At 35.1% G+C, this 19,547-nt stretch overlaps 1 protein-coding gene and 2 pseudogenes across 2 annotated transcripts; 2 read left to right on the plus strand and 1 right to left on the minus strand.

The window, feature by feature from the left end:
* The first annotated feature begins 5,170 nt into the window (after nt 1-5,170).
* LOC143615129 (uncharacterized) lies at nt 5,171-6,456 on the plus strand. Its single transcript, XM_077088349.1, has 2 exons — nt 5,171-5,336; nt 5,419-6,456. Exons 1-2 carry the CDS (start codon nt 5,171-5,173, stop codon nt 6,441-6,443), a joined length of 1,191 nt encoding a protein of 396 aa, XP_076944464.1. The 3' UTR covers nt 6,444-6,456.
* Nucleotides 6,457-11,796: 5,340 nt separating this feature from the next.
* On the plus strand, nt 11,797-16,814 carry LOC143615119 (putative bifunctional methylthioribulose-1-phosphate dehydratase/enolase-phosphatase E1 1; annotated as a pseudogene). Its single transcript, XR_013150409.1, has 12 exons — nt 11,797-12,049; nt 13,615-13,753; nt 13,832-13,927; nt 14,019-14,138; nt 14,731-14,820; nt 14,916-15,041; nt 15,126-15,281; nt 15,351-15,499; nt 15,581-15,682; nt 16,302-16,411; nt 16,489-16,607; nt 16,710-16,814. The product of XR_013150409.1 is annotated as a putative bifunctional methylthioribulose-1-phosphate dehydratase/enolase-phosphatase E1 1 (transcript).
* Nucleotides 16,815-17,333: 519 nt separating this feature from the next.
* LOC143615130 (aspartate--tRNA ligase 2, cytoplasmic-like) lies at nt 17,334-19,232 on the minus strand (annotated as a pseudogene).
* Between the last annotated feature and the right edge of the window lie 315 nt (nt 19,233-19,547).

A 19,547-nucleotide genomic window follows, 5' to 3' on the forward strand; every position in this document is an offset into this window, starting at 1 on the left:
AAGAAGATCAAGACGTGGTTCGTTCATCTTGAAATCCGTGGAAACATCGTCATGGATCAGGTCAGATTCATCTCGTGCTTCGACAATCTTCAACTCTTGCAACGAATCATTATACGAAGGTTCATGGCCTATTCACCCTTACCATGACAATAACATAAAGTCGTGGAACAGAATCTTTTAAGCAATTATGCGTAGGTGATTATTTGTTAATTACTAGCTAAAGCTAAAAAGTACTGGTTTTATGTTTAGTAAGACGTCGCTGAAGATACGTTTGCAAGTACCATCATCGATGAATTTCAATATTTTTTGTTTATTCGTCGACATAGAGTTTTATTTGTAGATTTTGCATTGATGAAAGTCTATTTTGTAGTAGTATCAGCTGTTAAACGTGTCAAACACCAACTCAGATTGAAGGCTCTTAGAATCTTGGAGAATGTTTAATATAATAATTAGTTTATTATTATAAACAAGTTAGTCATATCTTTAATCGTAACTGTATTTGGCCTCTTTTAGAATATTTATAGCATTCTTTTTATATAAACCTGTTTATTCATCTTTTCAAAATTTGGACTTAATTAACTCATTTGTTAAAATGGGTCCTAAGAGAATTTTTTTCTGACAAAATGAAAAATGCTATATATGATTGGTCATATAATCGAAGTTACATAGATGCTTTTTATGGATCATTCTTGACTGCGGGGATGAGAAAATTGGCCGAATTCACTCATTTTTTTTATAAACAGGGTTAGGATTCCATAGGTTCAATCGGGGTTATGATTAGGAACCGTGGGTGTATATATTCCATAGGTTCAATGTGTTAGTTATTATTAAGTTTTTCTCGTTTGTCGTTTTCTTAATAAAAGAGTCGATAAGAGTTCTATAAATCTCGTATTCGTGTTTTTGATTCACTTGCTCTAAGTTTAACAATATCTTCTTTCATTTGTATATACTTTGCGGTCACAATGTCACATGGACATAAAAAAGACCAATATGAGACTTCACATAATCAACATTTAATACATTAACCTTGCGTGTTTCAAAGTGATGAGATTTTTTTGATTTTTTTTTTCTCTCATTTATTTTTTGTTGTACACTTGTACGATATATACAATAAATGAGAGGTTGAAGGCTATACAGGTAATAATATTAATATTTATGTGTGTTGGTTTGATGAGCAAAGTGTACAGAGATAACGGGCTTGGTACGTCTTGTTTGTGGGCCCCATATTCTTGGCGGGAACGTGGCAGATAAGTCACGAGGAGGTAGTAACATATGTCTTGTCGGCGTCGGCGACCAAAGTGAGCAAACTGATTTGGGGGCCAAGTGGACGATGATAATATGTTTTGTGTTCCTGTCCATAAACACATGCAAATATCTTGATACTATATAATATGATAAAATTATGTTATTAATAAGTAAACATATTACTAATTACAAATTTATTTCTGTTCATAAGGATATTTATTCGTTGAAGTTTTACATCATATTGAGATATTCATATTTCATCATATGTACATTTTTATGGAATAAACTGCTTTTTTTTATTTTTATAAATATGTGTACTATTTATTATGTTGCAGAACGGGAGAATTATTAAAATTTAAATTGTTTAAACAATTAAAATTTAAATGGGCTTATTAGGTGGTTGTCATTTGGTTGTACAATTTTTTATTTATATAAAAATGAATTGGATAATTGAGTTTAAACATTAATCCTACCCGGATTATTGTACCAAGAATGGTTGCCTTCCCCCCTTCTCAAAGCAAGAATTTTATGTTGTATAAGAGCATTCTCATCCAACCCCTCATATTATGTGAGGGGTGTTTTTATAATTTAGAAAGTGATTCAAGGTGTTGTGAGTGAAGAGTTTTTATATTTTAGAAAAGTAGTGATTTTTCTGTATATTTGAAAAGTTACTGTTCATCCCCTATAATTTTTTAATATATTTTGAAAGTGGTTGTGAGTGAAGGAAAGAGAAAAGGTAATGATAAAAGGTATAAAAAGTATTATTTAATTGAAATGGAGAGAGAAAATAAAGTAAGTTTTAGTGTAATTTTTTGTTTGGAGATAGGAGATGGAATGAGAATGCTCTAACATAATTCTGTATATAATAAAAGTGAAACAAAATGGATTGTATGCAAAGTGTGCCACCAGATTTTCGACCATCATTATAAATAGTTTAATGAACATACGGCGAAATTTACAATCGTTTTGACTAACTTAATTAATTGGATCTACTCTTCGGTCACGGTTAGGGGTGCAAACGAGCCGAGCTGCTCGCGAGCTACTCGAGATCGGCTCGTTAAAAAGCTCGATCGAGCCGAGCTTGATCGAGCCTGCGCCCAAGCTCGAGCCTAAAAGTAAGCTCGTTTAATAATCGAGCCTGAGCCCGAGCTTCACTTATCGAGCTCGAGCCGGCTCGCGAGCCTAAACGAGCCTGTCATTTATATAATTTTTAAAAAATATATTCAATAATAATTAATTAATATATATAATGTTATAAAAAATAAATAAAAATAACTAAATAATATATATTTTTTATACATAAAATTATAATAGAAAAAAAATATAAAAATAATTATAAAATTGTATAAAAAATAATTGATAAATAATAAACGAGCCGAGCCCGAGCCAAGCTCGAGCTTGAGAATCAACTCACGAGCTCGAGCTTTGAAAATAGAGCTCGAAACGAGCCGAGCTCGAGCCTAGTTGAGCTCGGGCTCGGCTCGGCTCGTTTGCACCCCTAGTCACGGTCATCTTTGCAACCCGTTGCTGTGGTTAAACAAGCAATAGGGGTAAATCAGTAATTAGGTAATTTTCAAATTACTTTGGGCCTCACCCAAATTAATCAAAACTTTTGACTAGGGCTTTTACCATACACTGGCCCAAACCAACCTAAAAACCAATCTGTATCACTGTATGTCAATCTTTCATTATATTAGTTAGCATAAGGCCCAATGTAACAAACCAATTTACCAATCCTTATATTCCAAACTATTGTTATTTACTTATGTACATCATTTATTACACACCAAATAAAACATATTCCATCTAGACATCTACTTTACAAGCTTTTGACTTTAAACTTAAAGTCTAAAGCATCCAATGCCCATTATAGCCAAATAATACACATTCTCCACGTATTCATCTCTTGCACCACTAAGGCTGAGGGGTGTGGGGCGCTAACCGGGGCGCTAGAGCCCCTCCGCTCGCGCCTCGGGGCGCTAACCCCACACCACCGGGGCGCGAGCGCGGAAATCCAGGCAGGCGTGAGCCTGGTCGCGGGAGAAGAGAGAGGAAATGGACGTTGGGAATGGAGAAATAGCCGTTGGGACACGGTTAAATTAAAAAAAAAATATTTTTTACCTAACTAATACCCCATTTCATCTATAAAATACCCCATTTCACCCATATCAATCACCACAACTTCAAAATAAAACCCAAAATCAACCCATCTTCCCAACTTTTTTTTAAAAAATAATGTCGTCGTACTCGTCTGATTCCGACTCCTCCGAAGAGGATGATTTGCTGATTTTTAAAAATTCTGGCGAACCCGATACGTATTGGACTCGGGAGAGGATAACGGACGTCGTCTACACGTGTCTGATCCTACACAACATGACGTTAGAAGACGAGGGCAAAGCTATCTGCCAAAACTACCAAGGTGACATTCCGCCACAACCGTCCACAATCAGTGATCAACAAAGACTTCATAACATAGCAAATATCAAGAGCCGTGAGATACACGGGGATCTTCGACATGAGTTGGTTGAACATTTGTGGGCGAGACGACCTGATGATCTTGTATTAGATTAGTGTTATTATTAAGTATTATTGTTTGTTTAATTTTAGTATGTTTTTTTTTGTAATTTGAATTTTAAAAAAAATGTGTGTTTTTTTAATAATTTATAGGTTTTTTTAATAATGCGTTGTTTGAATATACATATAAAAAAATAAAAAAAAAATTCGCTGGAGCCCCTGCTGGAGCCCCTCCACACCACGGCCAGGGGCTCCAACACCCCCCTTATCCAGTTTCTCTCTCTGCCACACGTCATAATATTATTGGCTGGAGCCCCCACTAGAGCCCCCATTAGAGCCCCCCACACCCCTTAGCCTAACCAAATTGAATGGCCATTGGCCACTAGACTAGGTACACTATCAACATCAATTTGAGCCTTTTCGGTCATTCAATTTAGTAAGCTCAAATTAACTCGTTTAGATAAGGAGAGGTTGATAAGTGTTATGATTTTTTGAGAGAGAGACAACTGTCACCAAGTTAATAATATTTTATTATTTACTCAAATCAATTCATGAACAAATGATCTACATGTGTAATAAAATGTTATTTTCAGTCTCAAAGAAACTACAACAATTGCTATTATAACCGAGGTTTAAATAATACTATAAGAAGAGGTTTAAATAGTTTCACTTTTATCATCTATTCATAATTCAATATAGGAAGTGCACGGTTCGGTTGAATCTTCTGTTTTCGACAACCGTTTAGTTTCGGTTTGGTTTTACCATTTGAGTTTGAAAGTTTTAGGCTGAAAAAAATTGGTCAAAAATTAATTCGAATCTAAATCATTTTCTTAAATTATAACTAATTCATAATTATATATTTCATCTTAAATACACGCTTTACATATTTACTAATTTTTTATAAATTACTTAAAGTAAAAATAATAAAAAGTTATAAATTCAGTTCAATTCGTTTAAACCTTTTCGGTTTTTATTACATGCAACAAAAACATAAGACCGAATCGTTAAGTTTTTGTTGCTGTTCGGTTTTTATTCAATTTTACCAACACCCCTAGTTATTTCAACAAGAGTTAATTCGTCGCTAAAAAGATAATAATTGAGTTTTAAATGCCCACACTTTTATCATCTATTCATTATTCAAAAATAGTTTTGTCGCTAAATTTTCCTGTCGGCACACAAAAAGGAAAAGTGACCCCCCTCACGAGTATAGTACTATAGTGCTAGTCACTGACCCCACACCCATGTAAAATTACAATACTACCCTTCATGATTGGGTTACACAATCAATTATTATCCGTTTGAAATCCGTATCCAACCGTTAGTTTCCTGTACACTTGCCACGTGGCCAACACCCACATGCAATCTCCCATTTATCTTCTTGTGTAACTGCATTCTTCAACCACCACTTTCAATGGCTTCTTTAGGCAGCATGTTGTTACTTGCTTTAGCGACGGTTTTATGCATTTGTGACGCTAGCGATTTGAATGTTGGTGGGAAAGATGGGTGGGTTTTGCACCCGAGTGAGAGTTATAGTCAGTGGTCAAGCAGATTGAGGTTTATTGTTAATGATAATTTACGTAAGTTTTATTATTATTATTATTATTATTATTATTATTATTATTATATGGGTTGGTGATGAAATTTGGTTTTGGTTTGCAGATTTTAAGTATGATGGTGCCAAGGATTCGGTGTTGGTGGTCAAGAAAGAAGATTATGATAGTTGTAACACGAAAAGTCCTATTGCGACGCTTACAGGTGGCGATTCAGTTTATAATTTGAACCGCCCGGGGCCGTTTTATTTTATTAGCGGGAATAAGTCGAATTGTGATCAGGGGCAGAAGTTGACGGTGGTGGTTATAACGCCGAAAGGGAGTCCGGGTTCACCCGGTAGTCCAGGTTCACCAGGTACACCAGGTTCACCAGGTACACCAGGTAGTCCAGGTTCACCGGGTAGTCCAGGTTCACCGGGTGGAGGCGCCTCATCTCCTCCCACCGGTACACCAGGTACTCCCGGTAGTCCAGGTTCACCCGGTACACCGGGTAGTCCTGGTTCACCGGGTGGAGGCGCCTCATCTCCTCCCACCAGCAGTCCAGGTTCACCCGGTACTCCAGGAAGTCCAGGTTCACCTGGTGGAGGAGGAAGGGGTGGAGGCGTCACATCTCCTCCAACTGGTAGTCCAGGTTCACCAGGTGGAGGCATCTCATCTCCTCCCACTGGTAGTCCAGGTTCTCCAGGTGGAGGAGGGGGTAGAGGCGCCTCATCTCCCAGTGGTAGTCCAGGTTCACCAGGCGGAGGAGGTGGGGGCGCCACATCTCCAAGTGGTAGTCCAGCAGCTTCACCAAGTGAAGGAGGAGGCGGAGGCGCCTCATCCCCTAGTGGTAGTCCAACTGGTGCACCAGGTGGTGGCGCTTTTTCTCCGAATGGTAGCCCAGCAGCTTCACCGGGTGGTGAAGGTGCCTCTTCTCCAGGTGGTGCTGAGGCACCCGGTGGAGGCGTCTCATCCTCTCCCACAGGTAATCCAGCGGATTCACCAAATGAATCGGCATCTTCTCCCACCGGTAATCCGTCGAATACTACCGGGAGCGGGGAGGGAGAAGGGTCAGCATCAGCTAGATCCGCAGTCGGCATAATCTTGACCGTGCCGGTTGCCATGATAATATTTGGGCTAGGATGGGTTTATTAATTTGTTTACTAAATAAAGGTGATTATGTTTTAGATGTTTGTTTGTTTGTTTGAGATGTATTTTTTCACGAAATTTATTGTATTTTCGTACTTGTAATTTGTTGTGTTAATAAAACATTGGGTTCTTCACGAATCATGATATTATAAAATAATTTTGGGTTTTTACCCGCAATTTCTATTGTTAAGAGCATTCTCATCCAACCCCTCATATTATGTGAGGGGTGTTTTTATAATTTAAAAAGTGATTTAGGGTGTTGTGAGTGAAGAGTTTTTATATTTTAAAAAAAATAGTTATTTTTCTTTATATTTGAAAAGTTACTGTTCATCTCCTATAATTTTTTAATATATTTTGAAAGTGGTGGTCACTGAAGGAAAGAGAAAATGTAATGATAAAATGTATAAAAAGTATTATTTAATTGAAATGGAGAGAGAAAATAAAGTGAGTTTTAGTATAATTTTTGGTTTGAAGATAGGAAGTGGGATAAGAATGCTCTAATAGATGCATGTTACCAAGTTTTCATTTCTTCTATATTTCCTACTTATTACACATAATAATAATCCAACAAATTCCTTAAGTATTATTATATTTAAAAATATCGTTATATTATATTAATCCGCACACGAGGATCCTTTAAAAATGTTTAATAAAATAAAAAAAAAACTTTTTGAACGCTGAAAACGTAAAATAAAATAAAAACATACCATTAGGAATGCTTTTGTCTTTTAACTTTTATGATAATATAATAATTAGTGGCGGATCTAGACCATAATTCAAGGGTAACGTTTAAAAATTTTTTTTACCGTATTTTATACAGTGAAAACGAAATTTTTTTACCATATTTCGTAAAATAACTGAATTTTTTATGATATTTCGTACAATAGTTTTTTTTTAACTTGCCTTTGGACCGATATCATCATTTTCTTTTAAATTTTTGTTTAAAAGGATTGATAATAAGACTTTGTTGTTTCATATTCCAAGTTTACTAATTTTAGAAGGGATAAAATTTAAACTATAAATCTATAATCAATTTCAATTTACACATAAACCCTAAATCTTTAATCAATTACAATTTCCAAATATTATCCGAATCCAACAAACCATAATCAATCATTTAATTGCTACCAATGGGGTGGTGCTCTGCCAAAGGCAAAGCCTTTAAAACATTTGGGTTTGGAGGGAGGTCTTGGGTTCAAATCCTAAAGACAACAAAAATTAAAAGAAGTTCACTGTTAAAAAAATCGTTTAATTGCCTATAAAAAATTCCAAATTAACAAAAACAAATAAACCATTACAATTTTAAGTGAAAGAATACCTAAATTAAACAAGTAGAATTCAAATCGTTGACAAGGGAGTGATGGACTGAAGGAGCAGCGAGCGTTGGTTACTCGGTTGCAGCATGCAGGGGGTTGGGGCGGTGTGGGGTGGAAGCCACGACTGAATGAAACTTTGCTTATTGAATGTTGATGTATGACCTAAAACAAGTTTAAGCATAAAGGAAAAACAAATAAATGGTTTTATTTAGTTTGTGCTTAAATTTGGTTGGGTTTTAATTAGTTTCGGCTTTTAATTTGGTTGGGCTTTAAACAAACAGGGGTAACGTTATATTTTTTCAGAGGTAGTGAAATACGAAAACCGACAAAAACATAAAAAATTTGTACTACCGATGAAAAGTTGAGAGGTAGCGGAGGCTACCCCTGGCTATATGCTAGGTTCGCCCCTGAAAATAATACTACTACGAACTTTTTATAGTATTTATATATTTATATAAACTAGACGGGAGCCCGCGCGATGCAGCGGGAAACGCGGACTTTGGTAATCACATTACAAGTTTATGTGTGTTCATTGTTCAATTTGAAACCGTGAAACCATTCAAAACGGTCATTGGTTTGATTTCACGAGTGATTTTTTTTTCTTTAACCTTTGGCCAGCCGATTTCAATTTTCAACTGGGTGGTTTCAGTTTTTGACGGCACGGTTTGACTCACGGTTTAATTTAAAAATGATTAAACCAGACCGCAAACATACTCATACGTAAAATGTAGTTTTTTTTAACTGAAAAAACTATAGCAATATGATACTCAAATTAAAGATAATAAAGCGCTCATTTTTATGGTGCAATGTTCTATAAAAAATATTAATGTATAAAAAAGTTATGACCGTTCAAATTTTGTGGTGGAAGTTGGATTAAAAGTGAAAATAAAAAGAGTATATAGGTAAAAGATTAACGATCATAGTTGTAAATATTGTTTAAATTTACAAAAGATAATTAAATTTAAGGGGGCAAAATTGTAACTATGTTTAGTGATTTGAATTTATGGTGCAGTGTTTTATAAAAAATATTAATGTATAAAAAAGTTATGACCGTTTGAATTTTGTGGTGGAAGTTGGATTAAAAGTGAAAATAAAAAAAGTATACAGGTAAAAGATTAAGGATCATAGTTGTAAATATTGTTGTATTGTAAGTTATGTATTAAATTTTGTAATTTACTTAAAAGCAAACGTCTTAATTTTCCCATCTCTCCCTCGTTATATATAGTATAGATAATTAATGTAATAGCTTTTGGACAGCACGAAGGTTTCAAATGTGGATTATATTTATAGCAAACTAGAATTTCGACCCCGCACGTTGTGGCGGGTGAAATCGTGAAAAGAAAAAAAACACCATAGTATTTGGACCCAAACACGTTGCTGCTGGCCCGTAATCATCTTAAAATATAATTGTCAACGCGAGGCATCATTGCGATGTATGTTGCTATGGCAAAACTGAAGTATCATCACAGCCATAAAACGAATCTTAAAAGGTGTAATCACAATAGGCTAAGGTCGACACCATGGTTGAAACATAAGCCGCCACACCAAATTGCGGATCATCATCACAACCACATACGAATCTCGTAATGTAATAAAGAAAACTAAACGCACAGAGACTACAGCGAAAAGAGAGGCACATAAAATTGTCAACGGGGGGGCTCAGGTCGGTATCATGGCTGCAACCGAATTGTAATATAGTGATGTTCCTTTCATATCGACAACCAAATTGCCCCCCGAACATACAGATCCAAACAATTTTGTTTTACTCGATAGGACTAATTGAATGTCATTGCGGCAACCATTATGCTATGAATCTGTCCAAAAAAAAAAAAGAAAAAAAACCTCGAATTAGTAACTAAAGTGTAATGGCCATGGACCCTAACAACAAAAGGGAGTCCTAGATAATTTTCTGTCGTTTATGGAAGCTTATGAAACTTTGTTACTTTCAATGATTAATTGATTTCAGTATTATAAATTCCTAAATGAACCTATGATGCAGCAAAATGCTATAATTGTTTCAAAATGGTGCAAGTGCAGTCACATTGGTACTGTATCTATTGAAGCTCAAAAGTATTAATAAACAGAGAATGAAATATAACTTTATCCAAAAGAGTTCACTTGTATTGCATTAATAAAAGGCATTTAGTGTTTTGTGATAATCAAAAGGAAACATGTTTTTGCTTGATGAATAATCCCAAATCAAAAAGCCATTTGACCAGAAAAGAATATCTATCAAACAAAAACCTAACTGAAACATTACCTTAAGCTGATGCCAGAAGAACAAAAGAGGTCCAATTGCATGTAAACACTATTAAGGCACTAAAACTCAAGTATCACTTATAATACCAAAAAATAAAAATATAAAAATAACATATTTAAAATGGCATTTATTCGGTCAGTGAAACCCAGATATTGCGGTAACAAGTTTACACGAGTCGAAATGCATTGATTACATTTGTTACAGTACAAGAACTAAAATTCATCATAGCTCAAACGCAAGAAATAAAAAAAAGCGAATATTTACATCCGCCATAAGCAAAAGACAAATTACAAAATGCTTTTACAAAGACAGTTTTCTTTTTATGTGGCACCGACAAACAGATTTTTATCTTATGTTATAATGAGGATTTAGCTAGAAAAAGAAAAACCTTTTAATTAAAATTGCCAAAATTTGACTAAACCTCATGCACCATTTTAATGATATTAGGGTTATGAAAACCATAGTTTGAAAGTTATTTCTTATGCGTAATTGGCATCCGATTCAGTGACATTAGGTGATTGTTAAGACTCGTGATCTTATGGGTTTAAGTTTGAAACTTGACTTAAGTGGGACTCGAATGCTTCTTATGATCCTAGTTGCTTAAGGTCCATATTTATACGTCTTAGAGAAAACCAGATGCGGATTTAGGTAGTGTTTAGGGGCAGCCCAAAATTACCCTTCAACTTTATCGACAAAGTATAACTATTTAAGGTTTTTTAGCATTTTTATAAAACTAATACGTATATTATATGTAGCAGTCTAAAGCCATCCAATGGACTTGCCATGGTAGTTATTGGGTATGCCAGAAGTTACTTGGGCTGTGCCCACGCATGGCCCAACATTTTTTTTTTAATTTACAACTTTCAAAATTGATACATCACCTGTAAATCTGTTTTAAAAATTACTATCATTTGCACTCACTTCCAATTATTTTCAAAAACCAGATATATCCATTAACAGTAAATTATTTACAAAAATTAGAATACTATTAGCTCCAATTTTTTTATTTTTTATTTATTTTTGGGATACCTTATAAATTTTTTTCTAGATTCATCACTAAAAAAAGGTTTTATGTAAAGACTTTAGTTATCGTCTATTTAGAAGCTTTCTCTAAAAAAAATATCACACGCCACAAAATAAATCCCACAAAATAAATGGTTTTTTAGGCTATGTGTAGTGAAAGGGCTACAAAATGGAGCGATTTGTGTCATGTCACGCCCAGTCAGCAAATGAGAAATTTTTGTTTTAAGGGTGTAGTGGTGTTGTAGCCCAATACACACACATATATCACACACATACTATAATAATAATAATAAACCAACAAGCACAATAGGCGACAAAAACCCGTTGCCCACTTACTGGCAGGGGGCAGTGTTTGCCTAACACATCGCCCCAATTTTGAGGGATTCATCGCCCACTACATGTACCCTTAATAAGTTTGGCTATCAAATAATAAAGTATATTAAGGGGGTGTTTGGGATTGCTTATTTTCGCAAACTTATAACTTATTAACTTTTTAAAAAGTAATAAGGTGTCTGGAATTGCTTATATTGTAAGAGAAAAAGTTTATAAGTTACAATGTTATAACTTATCAAGTTAATGAAAAATTATAAAATAGTAAAATAAAAACGTATACATAATAAGGTATCTAAAGTACAAACGCTTCTAACTCATGTGTTAAGCTTTGAACTTTGAAATACTCAATTTTAACTATCATTACACCTCCTATGATATAATTATAATAATAATAATAATAATAAATTAATAATAACCACAAAACAGCATATTTCACACCTCTCCACCGTGCCTAAAACCCACGCAGCCTCTGATGACGGCTAACGGAGCAAAGATGGCGTTAACATCTCAGGCATACCTGGACGGATCTCACGTCAAACAAACCAAATCACTCATCACCGACCTATGCCGCCTCTTTTACACCTTAGGCTGGGTCTCCGGCACCGGCGGAAGCATCACCGCCAAGGTCCACGACGACGACGTTCCCAAATCTGATCAGCTCATCATCATGTCACCGTCCGGTACGTTCTAATTTGATCTGGGTTTGTTGAATTTTATTGAATTAAGGGTTTAATTTGTTCAGCCATTTCGTCGAACACTTGGTGTGCAAACTTAAGTTTAGTCCAAGTTCGTTTGTTTAATAAAGGAACGAATTAGGGGTATGATGGTAGTACTATAAGTGACAAAATGAAGTACGAAATCAACTGTTTTGTCATTCAGGTTGGTGAGCAGAATTAAAACGTTAGTGAATATTGTTGAACAACATAGTCTAGGGCTGTAATTGAGTCGAACTTAAACGAGATGGCTTGAGCTCGGCTTGTTTACTTTATCGAGCTGAAAACAATTGAGCTCGAGCAAAGGGTTTTTTTTTTTTACAGATTATGATAGATAAAAAGACAAAAATATTATTTCGACGTACATTTTATATAAAATTTTTAAACTAGAGAATTTATAACGTTATATGTTTTATTTTGTTCTTTTTTATAATGTTTTAAAGATCGAGTGACATAATATATGTATAATTTTTATTTTTTTGGTATGCTGTTATTATATATATTATATAGATAATAAAATTTTGGGTTTAATGAGCTAACGACCCGAGTTGAGCTGAACCAAGCTGGCTTGTTTAGATCGAGCTTTTTTCAAGCGAGCCGCGACCTTTTTAAATGGCCCTAACCTAGTCCAATTTAACATCCATGATTGCTAACACTGTTGTAGAATTTGGTCTAGGCATTCTCGGTATGGTGCCGAGGCGAGTTTCTTCTACTTGGTCAACATTGCTCGGAATCGGTCAAACTCAGAGCTAGTCGCTCCAATTCGGTCAAGTCGGATTTTCGCTATTTTCGCATATTTTCGTTTTTTTTTCACTGACATACCTTGGAAGATAAGAGTTAAATATTACTATGTCTATAATATTAATATTAAATAATGAATAACAATTTTTAAAATTCTTTAGTATTTGAACATGTATCCTTTTGATTTATATTGATATATACGTATTTTGTTATAAAATATTAGTAAACCTATGATATTTGACATATATGTAATTTCCTGAAAATTAATTTCTTTATAATTTACCATGTTTGAGTGCCCCCCCGAGTACTTGCCAGTCGACCAACTTGGCAGCGTCTAACGACTTCTGTAACCATGATCTGTAAGGGAATGCGTAGTGGGCGACAAGTTGGAGGTTTTTTGGGCGATAAGTGGCTACCACACCCCCCCCCCCCCTTGACGATATTCCGGCGATAAGTTTTTTTTTTTTGGGGGGGGGAGGGGGTATAGATTTGTCGCCGGTTGGGGTTAATATATATATTTTTTTAATTCAATTTGTGGGAAGGGGGGGGGGGTGGCTTGAACTACACCCTTAAAACGAAAATAGCCCCTTTGCTAGCGTGGCGTCACGTGCCGACCCCCCAAACACACATTTGTAGCCCTCCACTGGACCACTAAACGTAGCCTAACAACAAAATAATTGGTTTGGTCTGTAATCATAGGTTTTATTGTCACATCTGAGCTGGTTTGTTAAGCTAACCAGCTGGCTTAACTGCTAAACATTTCTACCTATAAACTGACACATATCATATAGGTGTACAAAAGGAAAGAATGGTGGAAGAAGATATGTGTATGTGTTATCGTCTAGTGGCGATATCTTATTCACTCCATCACCAAAGCCGTACCCTCACAAGGCTCCAAAATGTTCAGATTGTGCCCCTCTTTTCATGAAGGTACTTTCTAATTCAATCGTGTGACTTGTAATAAATCATTTCCAAATTTCGATTTTCAGATGCTTTTGTGTCTTCCAGGCTTATCATATGCGGAATGCTGGTGCGGTTATTCATAGCCACGGAATGGAATCTTGTCTTGTGACAATGCTTGATCCCTTGGCAAAAGAGTTTAAGGTAATTCAATGTAATTACCTTTAATTTTCATATGTTGCGTTTTTAATGATATTAATGGTGATTATGAATTCATGTGATTTGATTTGGTCAGATCACTCATATGGAGATGATCAAAGGAATTCAAGGGCATGGTTATTATGATGAGCTTGTGGTTCCGATAATAGAAAACACTGCTCATGAAAGGGAGTTGACCGATTCTCTAGCTGCAGCAGTATGTTATCTACAAATTTTAATGTTATTTTGGTTAAATTTGAAACTATGCTGTTGATATCGCCGGTGATATATCGGTTATCTGTCATAATATCGGTACCAATAATATTGGCGATATTGACCGATATACCATCGATATTCACGATATCAGTGTTTTTAAGTCTTAATTATCAATTATTAGTGTTCAATGTTAGTGTTTTAAGTCTTAATCAGTTCCTACTTGCTATATATATATAGATATATATGAATCTTACATGATATTAAAATTACCGATATCCCACCAATATTCCATATCGGTACCAATAAGATCGGCGATATTGACCGATATATCATCGATATTCACGATATCAGTGTTTTTAAGTCTTAATTATCAATTATTAGTGTTCAATGTTAGTGTTTTAAGTCTTAATCAGTTCCTACTTGCTATATATATATGAATCTTACATGATATTAAAATTACCGATATCTCACCAATATTCCACCGCGGTAACCGATATCTCAAATATATGTCCTTGACCGATATTTTTTCGCATTAACTGCTTAGATTTGAAAACAGTTGATGATTAAAGAAACTTTTACTTAATTATCAACAGATTGAAGCGTACCCAAAAACAACCGCGGTTCTCGTACGAAACCATGGTATTTATGTAAGGGGTGATTCTTGGATTAGTGCCAAAACACAGGTCTTTATTTTCTACTCATTTTTGTATTTGTCATATTTTGTTACATTTGTTTGTATATTTATAAATAATTAAGGCATATGTTGTCAATCTTTCAGTCTGAATGCTACCACTATCTCTTTGAAGCTGCAATCAAACTTCATCAATTAGGTCTTGACTGGTCAACTCCAAGTCATGGTCCAATTCAAAGATCCAAATCGGTTTTAGGTGACACATCTCAAAAGGTAGGTGCTCTTACAAAGCTACAATTAATTCAAGCGTGTTTAAACTATTATGATTCGTTAATAATTTATCAAATTTTGTTCCAGCGTTGTATTGTTCTTGACATTGAAGGGACAACAACGCCGATATCATTTGTGACAGATGTTCTTTTCCCATATGCTCGGAACAATGTTCAAAAACATTTGGATGAAACATATGATACTTATTTCACTCAAGATGATATTAAGCTGTTGAGATCTCAAGTAAGCTTCATTAATTATTGTTGTTGCTGTATATATAATTGGTTGTAATATTATCTCATATATATGCAGGTAGAAGATGATTTAAAACATGGGGTTGTGGGTACGGTTCCAGTTCCGTCTGAAGCGGCGGGAAAACAGGCGGTGATTGCTGCTTTGGTTGCCAATGTTGAAGGAATGATCAAACCGATAGGAAAATTACTTCATTAAAACAGTTGCAAGTAAGCAAATTTTAACACGTGGAACACATTATTAATTTTTTTAATTAGATTTATTCAAAGTTGCTGAGTATTATCATTTAGGGCCACATATGGCGCACTGGATTTGAAAAACATGAACTTAAAGGAATCGTGTTTGATGATGTACCTCGCGCTCTTGAAAAATGGCATGCTTCTGGGATAAAGGTTAGTTCTATCTTTAGTAGGGATTTTTCCTAAACGTTTTGGCCGTTATTTTTAGTTCATATTTTTAGTAATATATCTTCTTTGATGGTCAGCGTGTAAACAGGCCAAACGTTCAGTGAATAATTTGTGAACCGTTTGGTGGGAAGTTCGTTTATTTAATAAACGAACGGACATTAAAGAAAGTTTTGTTCATTTAATTAAATGAACAGATGTCTCGTTTGTTCATTTATGTTTTGTGAACATTCATTTAAATTCGTCGATGTTCGTTTGTTTATGTTCGTTTGTGTTTGGTAGTTTATTAAGTTCGTTTGTTTATGTTTGCTAATATATTCATTTATATTTTTTAGTTCATTACAACTTACAAGTTTACAACTTGGTATAGATTTAATAACTTTTTAGGCCCAACACATTGTTATCCAAATTACTTTTAACTAGTTTTAGGCTTTTAGCTCAGTTATGTTCGTTCATACTGTTAACGAGCGAACGTAAACGAACATGTTCATTTTCTTAACGTGCAAGCACGAACAAGAAAACCCTTTTTGTTTAACTGTTCGCGTTCGATTGCTTGTTCGGTTCATTTACAAGCTATTTGACTGTGAAAACGACTGTGGTTCATTAGGTGTACATGTATTCAAGCGGTAGCAGATTAGCACAAAGGCTGTTATTTGGATATACAGACTACGGGGACTTAAGAAACTACTTAAGTGGGTTTTTTGACACCACAGTCGGGTAAATAATATTATTGTTTCTCAACCTTGATTTCATAATAAACATCAAACCCTAATATTTTAATTGCTTGATTGCAGAAATAAGAAAGAAACAAAAAGTTACGTCGAAATATCAGAATCACTCGGAGTTCATAAGCCATCAGAAATCTTGTTTGTGACCGATGTTTATCAAGAAGCGGTTGCTGCAAAGGCAGCTGGTAAAGAACACATTCATATATTTATTCTAAAACTTTGTTCCTGTCTTCCGGATGATCAATATTATTCTTATCATAATATTAATTCTACGACTTCTGTGTCAGGTTTGGAGGTTGTGATATCAGTTCGGCCTGGAAACGGACCGCTTCCCGAGAATCATGGGTTCAAGACAATCAAATCTTTTTCGGAGATTTGAGGCTGGCTTACATGTGACACTTGTATTAGAAGTTAGAAAGTACGTTTTGTTGTTGAAAAATAAAGTTAAAATAATATTTAAATAAAAAAAAATACCGGTTTGATGTGTGGCAAAGCATTTACTCTTTTCTTTATTTGCTTTTCAAATCTTTTTGTTCAAATTCTTTTATTAATCTTCTGTTTAAGAATATTAATAATCATGTAGTTATGTTCTCCAAGTAAAATATTAATATTCTTGTTTTATATTCCAATTTGCATATATTTATTTTGTTAGCTAGTAACTAGTAATGTGATAATTTGATCTTATTATGTTTTGTTGTAACTTACAAACTCTACCAACACATGGAACCATATAAAACAACAAAAGAAGATTGGTCGTGGTTTTTGGTTGAGATTGGTCGTGGCGATTAATGATCCAACGATGGGGTTTGGTTGAGATGAAGATAAAAAAAGACATTTACCCATTGAACACACTAATCCACTTCAGTTAACTTCTTGGTTTTTCAGTTAAGACTCTTTTAGCAATACTTTCTTTAAACTGATAAGAGATATTTACAAACTTCTTTATAACTTATGGTTGAAGCCATAAGTTGAAGCCTCCATGGGTCACGAGGAAACAGTGAAGTTTTCCTTATGTTATCAAGCGCACAAAACAGCATAGCCACACGTTCCAGCCCAGCACCGAACCCTCCGTGTAGAGGTACACCACACCTGCAGAAAAGCCAAAAAGCTTGTGTGTCAGCAATCTAAATCTGTTTTGACCCATTACCCAACATATGTCAATATAGCAATCAAAGACCGAAACCCAGGATGAGGAACATAGTATCTACCTGAAAGAATCAATATATGTCGATATGGTTTTGACATCAATCCCGCATTCTTTTGCCCGAGACTCTAGAAGCAAACGTGTGTGCACCCGTTGGGCTCCAGAGATGATCTCTCCTGAACGCAACAAATGAAGTTTATATTATATATACAAACAGACAATTTCTCAATTTTAAATAAATATACAAATAGGCAGCTATTAGAACTTAAAACAATGCTTGCCTCTTAAGAAAACATCAAAAGAGCAGCTATAATCACTGTTGTCGGCGCAGGGCATTGTGTAAAAGGGCTGAGCTGCGAGAGGGTACCAGTGAAGTATGAAAAAGTCAGTGTCATACCTGCAATCAGTCAACATTTATTATTAATATTATATAAAAAAAAGGTTTAAGTCAAAGTTAGAGATCTTCACATACTTCTCCAACACGAGCTTCCCTAACGCTCTTTCTGACTCTGTGTTAAGGTCTCCGAGCGGATCTGCTTCGACGCCAGCGTCCTACACGGGAATAATTTGATCAAACATGGGTGGGGTCAGAACGACTGAATAAACCAAGAACATACTTTGTCCATCCTTTTTTATAGGATTAAAATCTAGGAAAACGGTGATACTGAATAATTACAATACAAATTCACTCCTTAAAAAGTAAAGGAAACTAAACTGCAACATCTAACAAGATTAGCACAGTTTTACCAACCTTTAGCATCTTGATCCCTTCTTCAAAAGTGAGTCGCAAGGTTTTCCACCAGTACTGCGTAATTAATAAGAAAACAACAGTAGTATATTAATATCATAGACGTAACAAACTAAGATAAACGAGGGGGGGATTTAAGCTACCTTTAGAGGCTTGAACGGATATTGTCTGCCAATGGCTTCAAGCTCTCGTTTGCATTTTGAGTTCAAAGCATCAAACATCTCAACAAAAAGATGGTCAACCACATCCATCACCTATTCAGTAGAGATGAAGCTTCCAGCCATCAGAAATTTATTTGAAATTAATTAATTATACAAGTAATCTGAATGTACATACCTCGAAATAATGCTCCTTAATCTCCATTTCGGCGGTTCACACAAATGCCTGTGTGTGTAGGAGTTTTCGGCTCGGAAAACAGGGGCAATCTCAAAGACACGCCTACAATCAGCAGATATTGTCATCTGTTTGTGAAACTGTGGCGACTGTGCAAGACATGCAGGCTTTCCGAAGTAGTCGAGTTTAAAAACAGCAGCACCGCCTTCACTCGCACCTGGAAGTATCTTTGGGGTGTGAATCTGGACAAATTCTAGATCCAGCAGAATCTGCGCAAACAACTGCAGAAAACAATGAATGTAATTTTGTAAGCAAGCAATGAATAGAACCCATGATAAACTGAAATTCATATGCAAGGTATTAAAAAAAACAGGAAATGCTAATTACATTTGATATGCGTTACTTGAGACGAATAATCCCTTGATTTGCTAGAGTCCGCAAGTCGTTAACCCTGTGGTCTAACCGTGTGTCCTGATTCATGCGAATGATTTGGACTCCAGCCTGCAAAACAAGAATGAACAATGTCTAGCTATCAAAAAGCTGAAAAATCCCAAATCTTAAAAGTAGACAATTGCACACCTTCATTATAAGGGTTACTGAATCTTGAAGTAATTAAGATGATGCAGGCTTTTTTAAAATTAGACAAGTTAGCCAAAGGGCATATTGCCGATGATACTGTTGAAACGTTCCTTTTGAATATTTTGCAACGTAACTTATTGATATTTTAAAAGTAGACAAGTTAGCCAAGTGTTATAATATATCATTTATTTTTAAAACCCTTTCATCATCAAACCCTAACTATATTATTAAATCAAACTCTAACTATATTATTAAACCAGGTTATAACAGTGTGTGTATATATATATATGGTAAGGTAAAAATAAAAACCGTTGTGAAAAC

The sequence above is a fragment of the Bidens hawaiensis genome, unplaced genomic scaffold (genome assembly GCF_021521415.1).
Source record: "Bidens hawaiensis isolate Kalapana, Puna unplaced genomic scaffold, B.hawaiensis_p1.1 tig00041907_1, whole genome shotgun sequence".
Lineage (NCBI taxonomy): Eukaryota > Viridiplantae > Streptophyta > Magnoliopsida > Asterales > Asteraceae > Bidens > Bidens hawaiensis.

Bases quoted from the DNA above. Each gene is read 5' to 3' on its own strand.
- LOC143615129 (XM_077088349.1), top strand. From the start codon at position 5,171: ATGGCTTCTTTAGGCAGCATGTTGTTACTTGCTTTAGCGACGGTTTTA. The intron at 5,337-5,418 runs GTAAGTTTTATT...TTTGGTTTGCAG, and splicing joins TATTGTTAATGATAATTTAC to ATTTTAAGTATGATGGTGCC.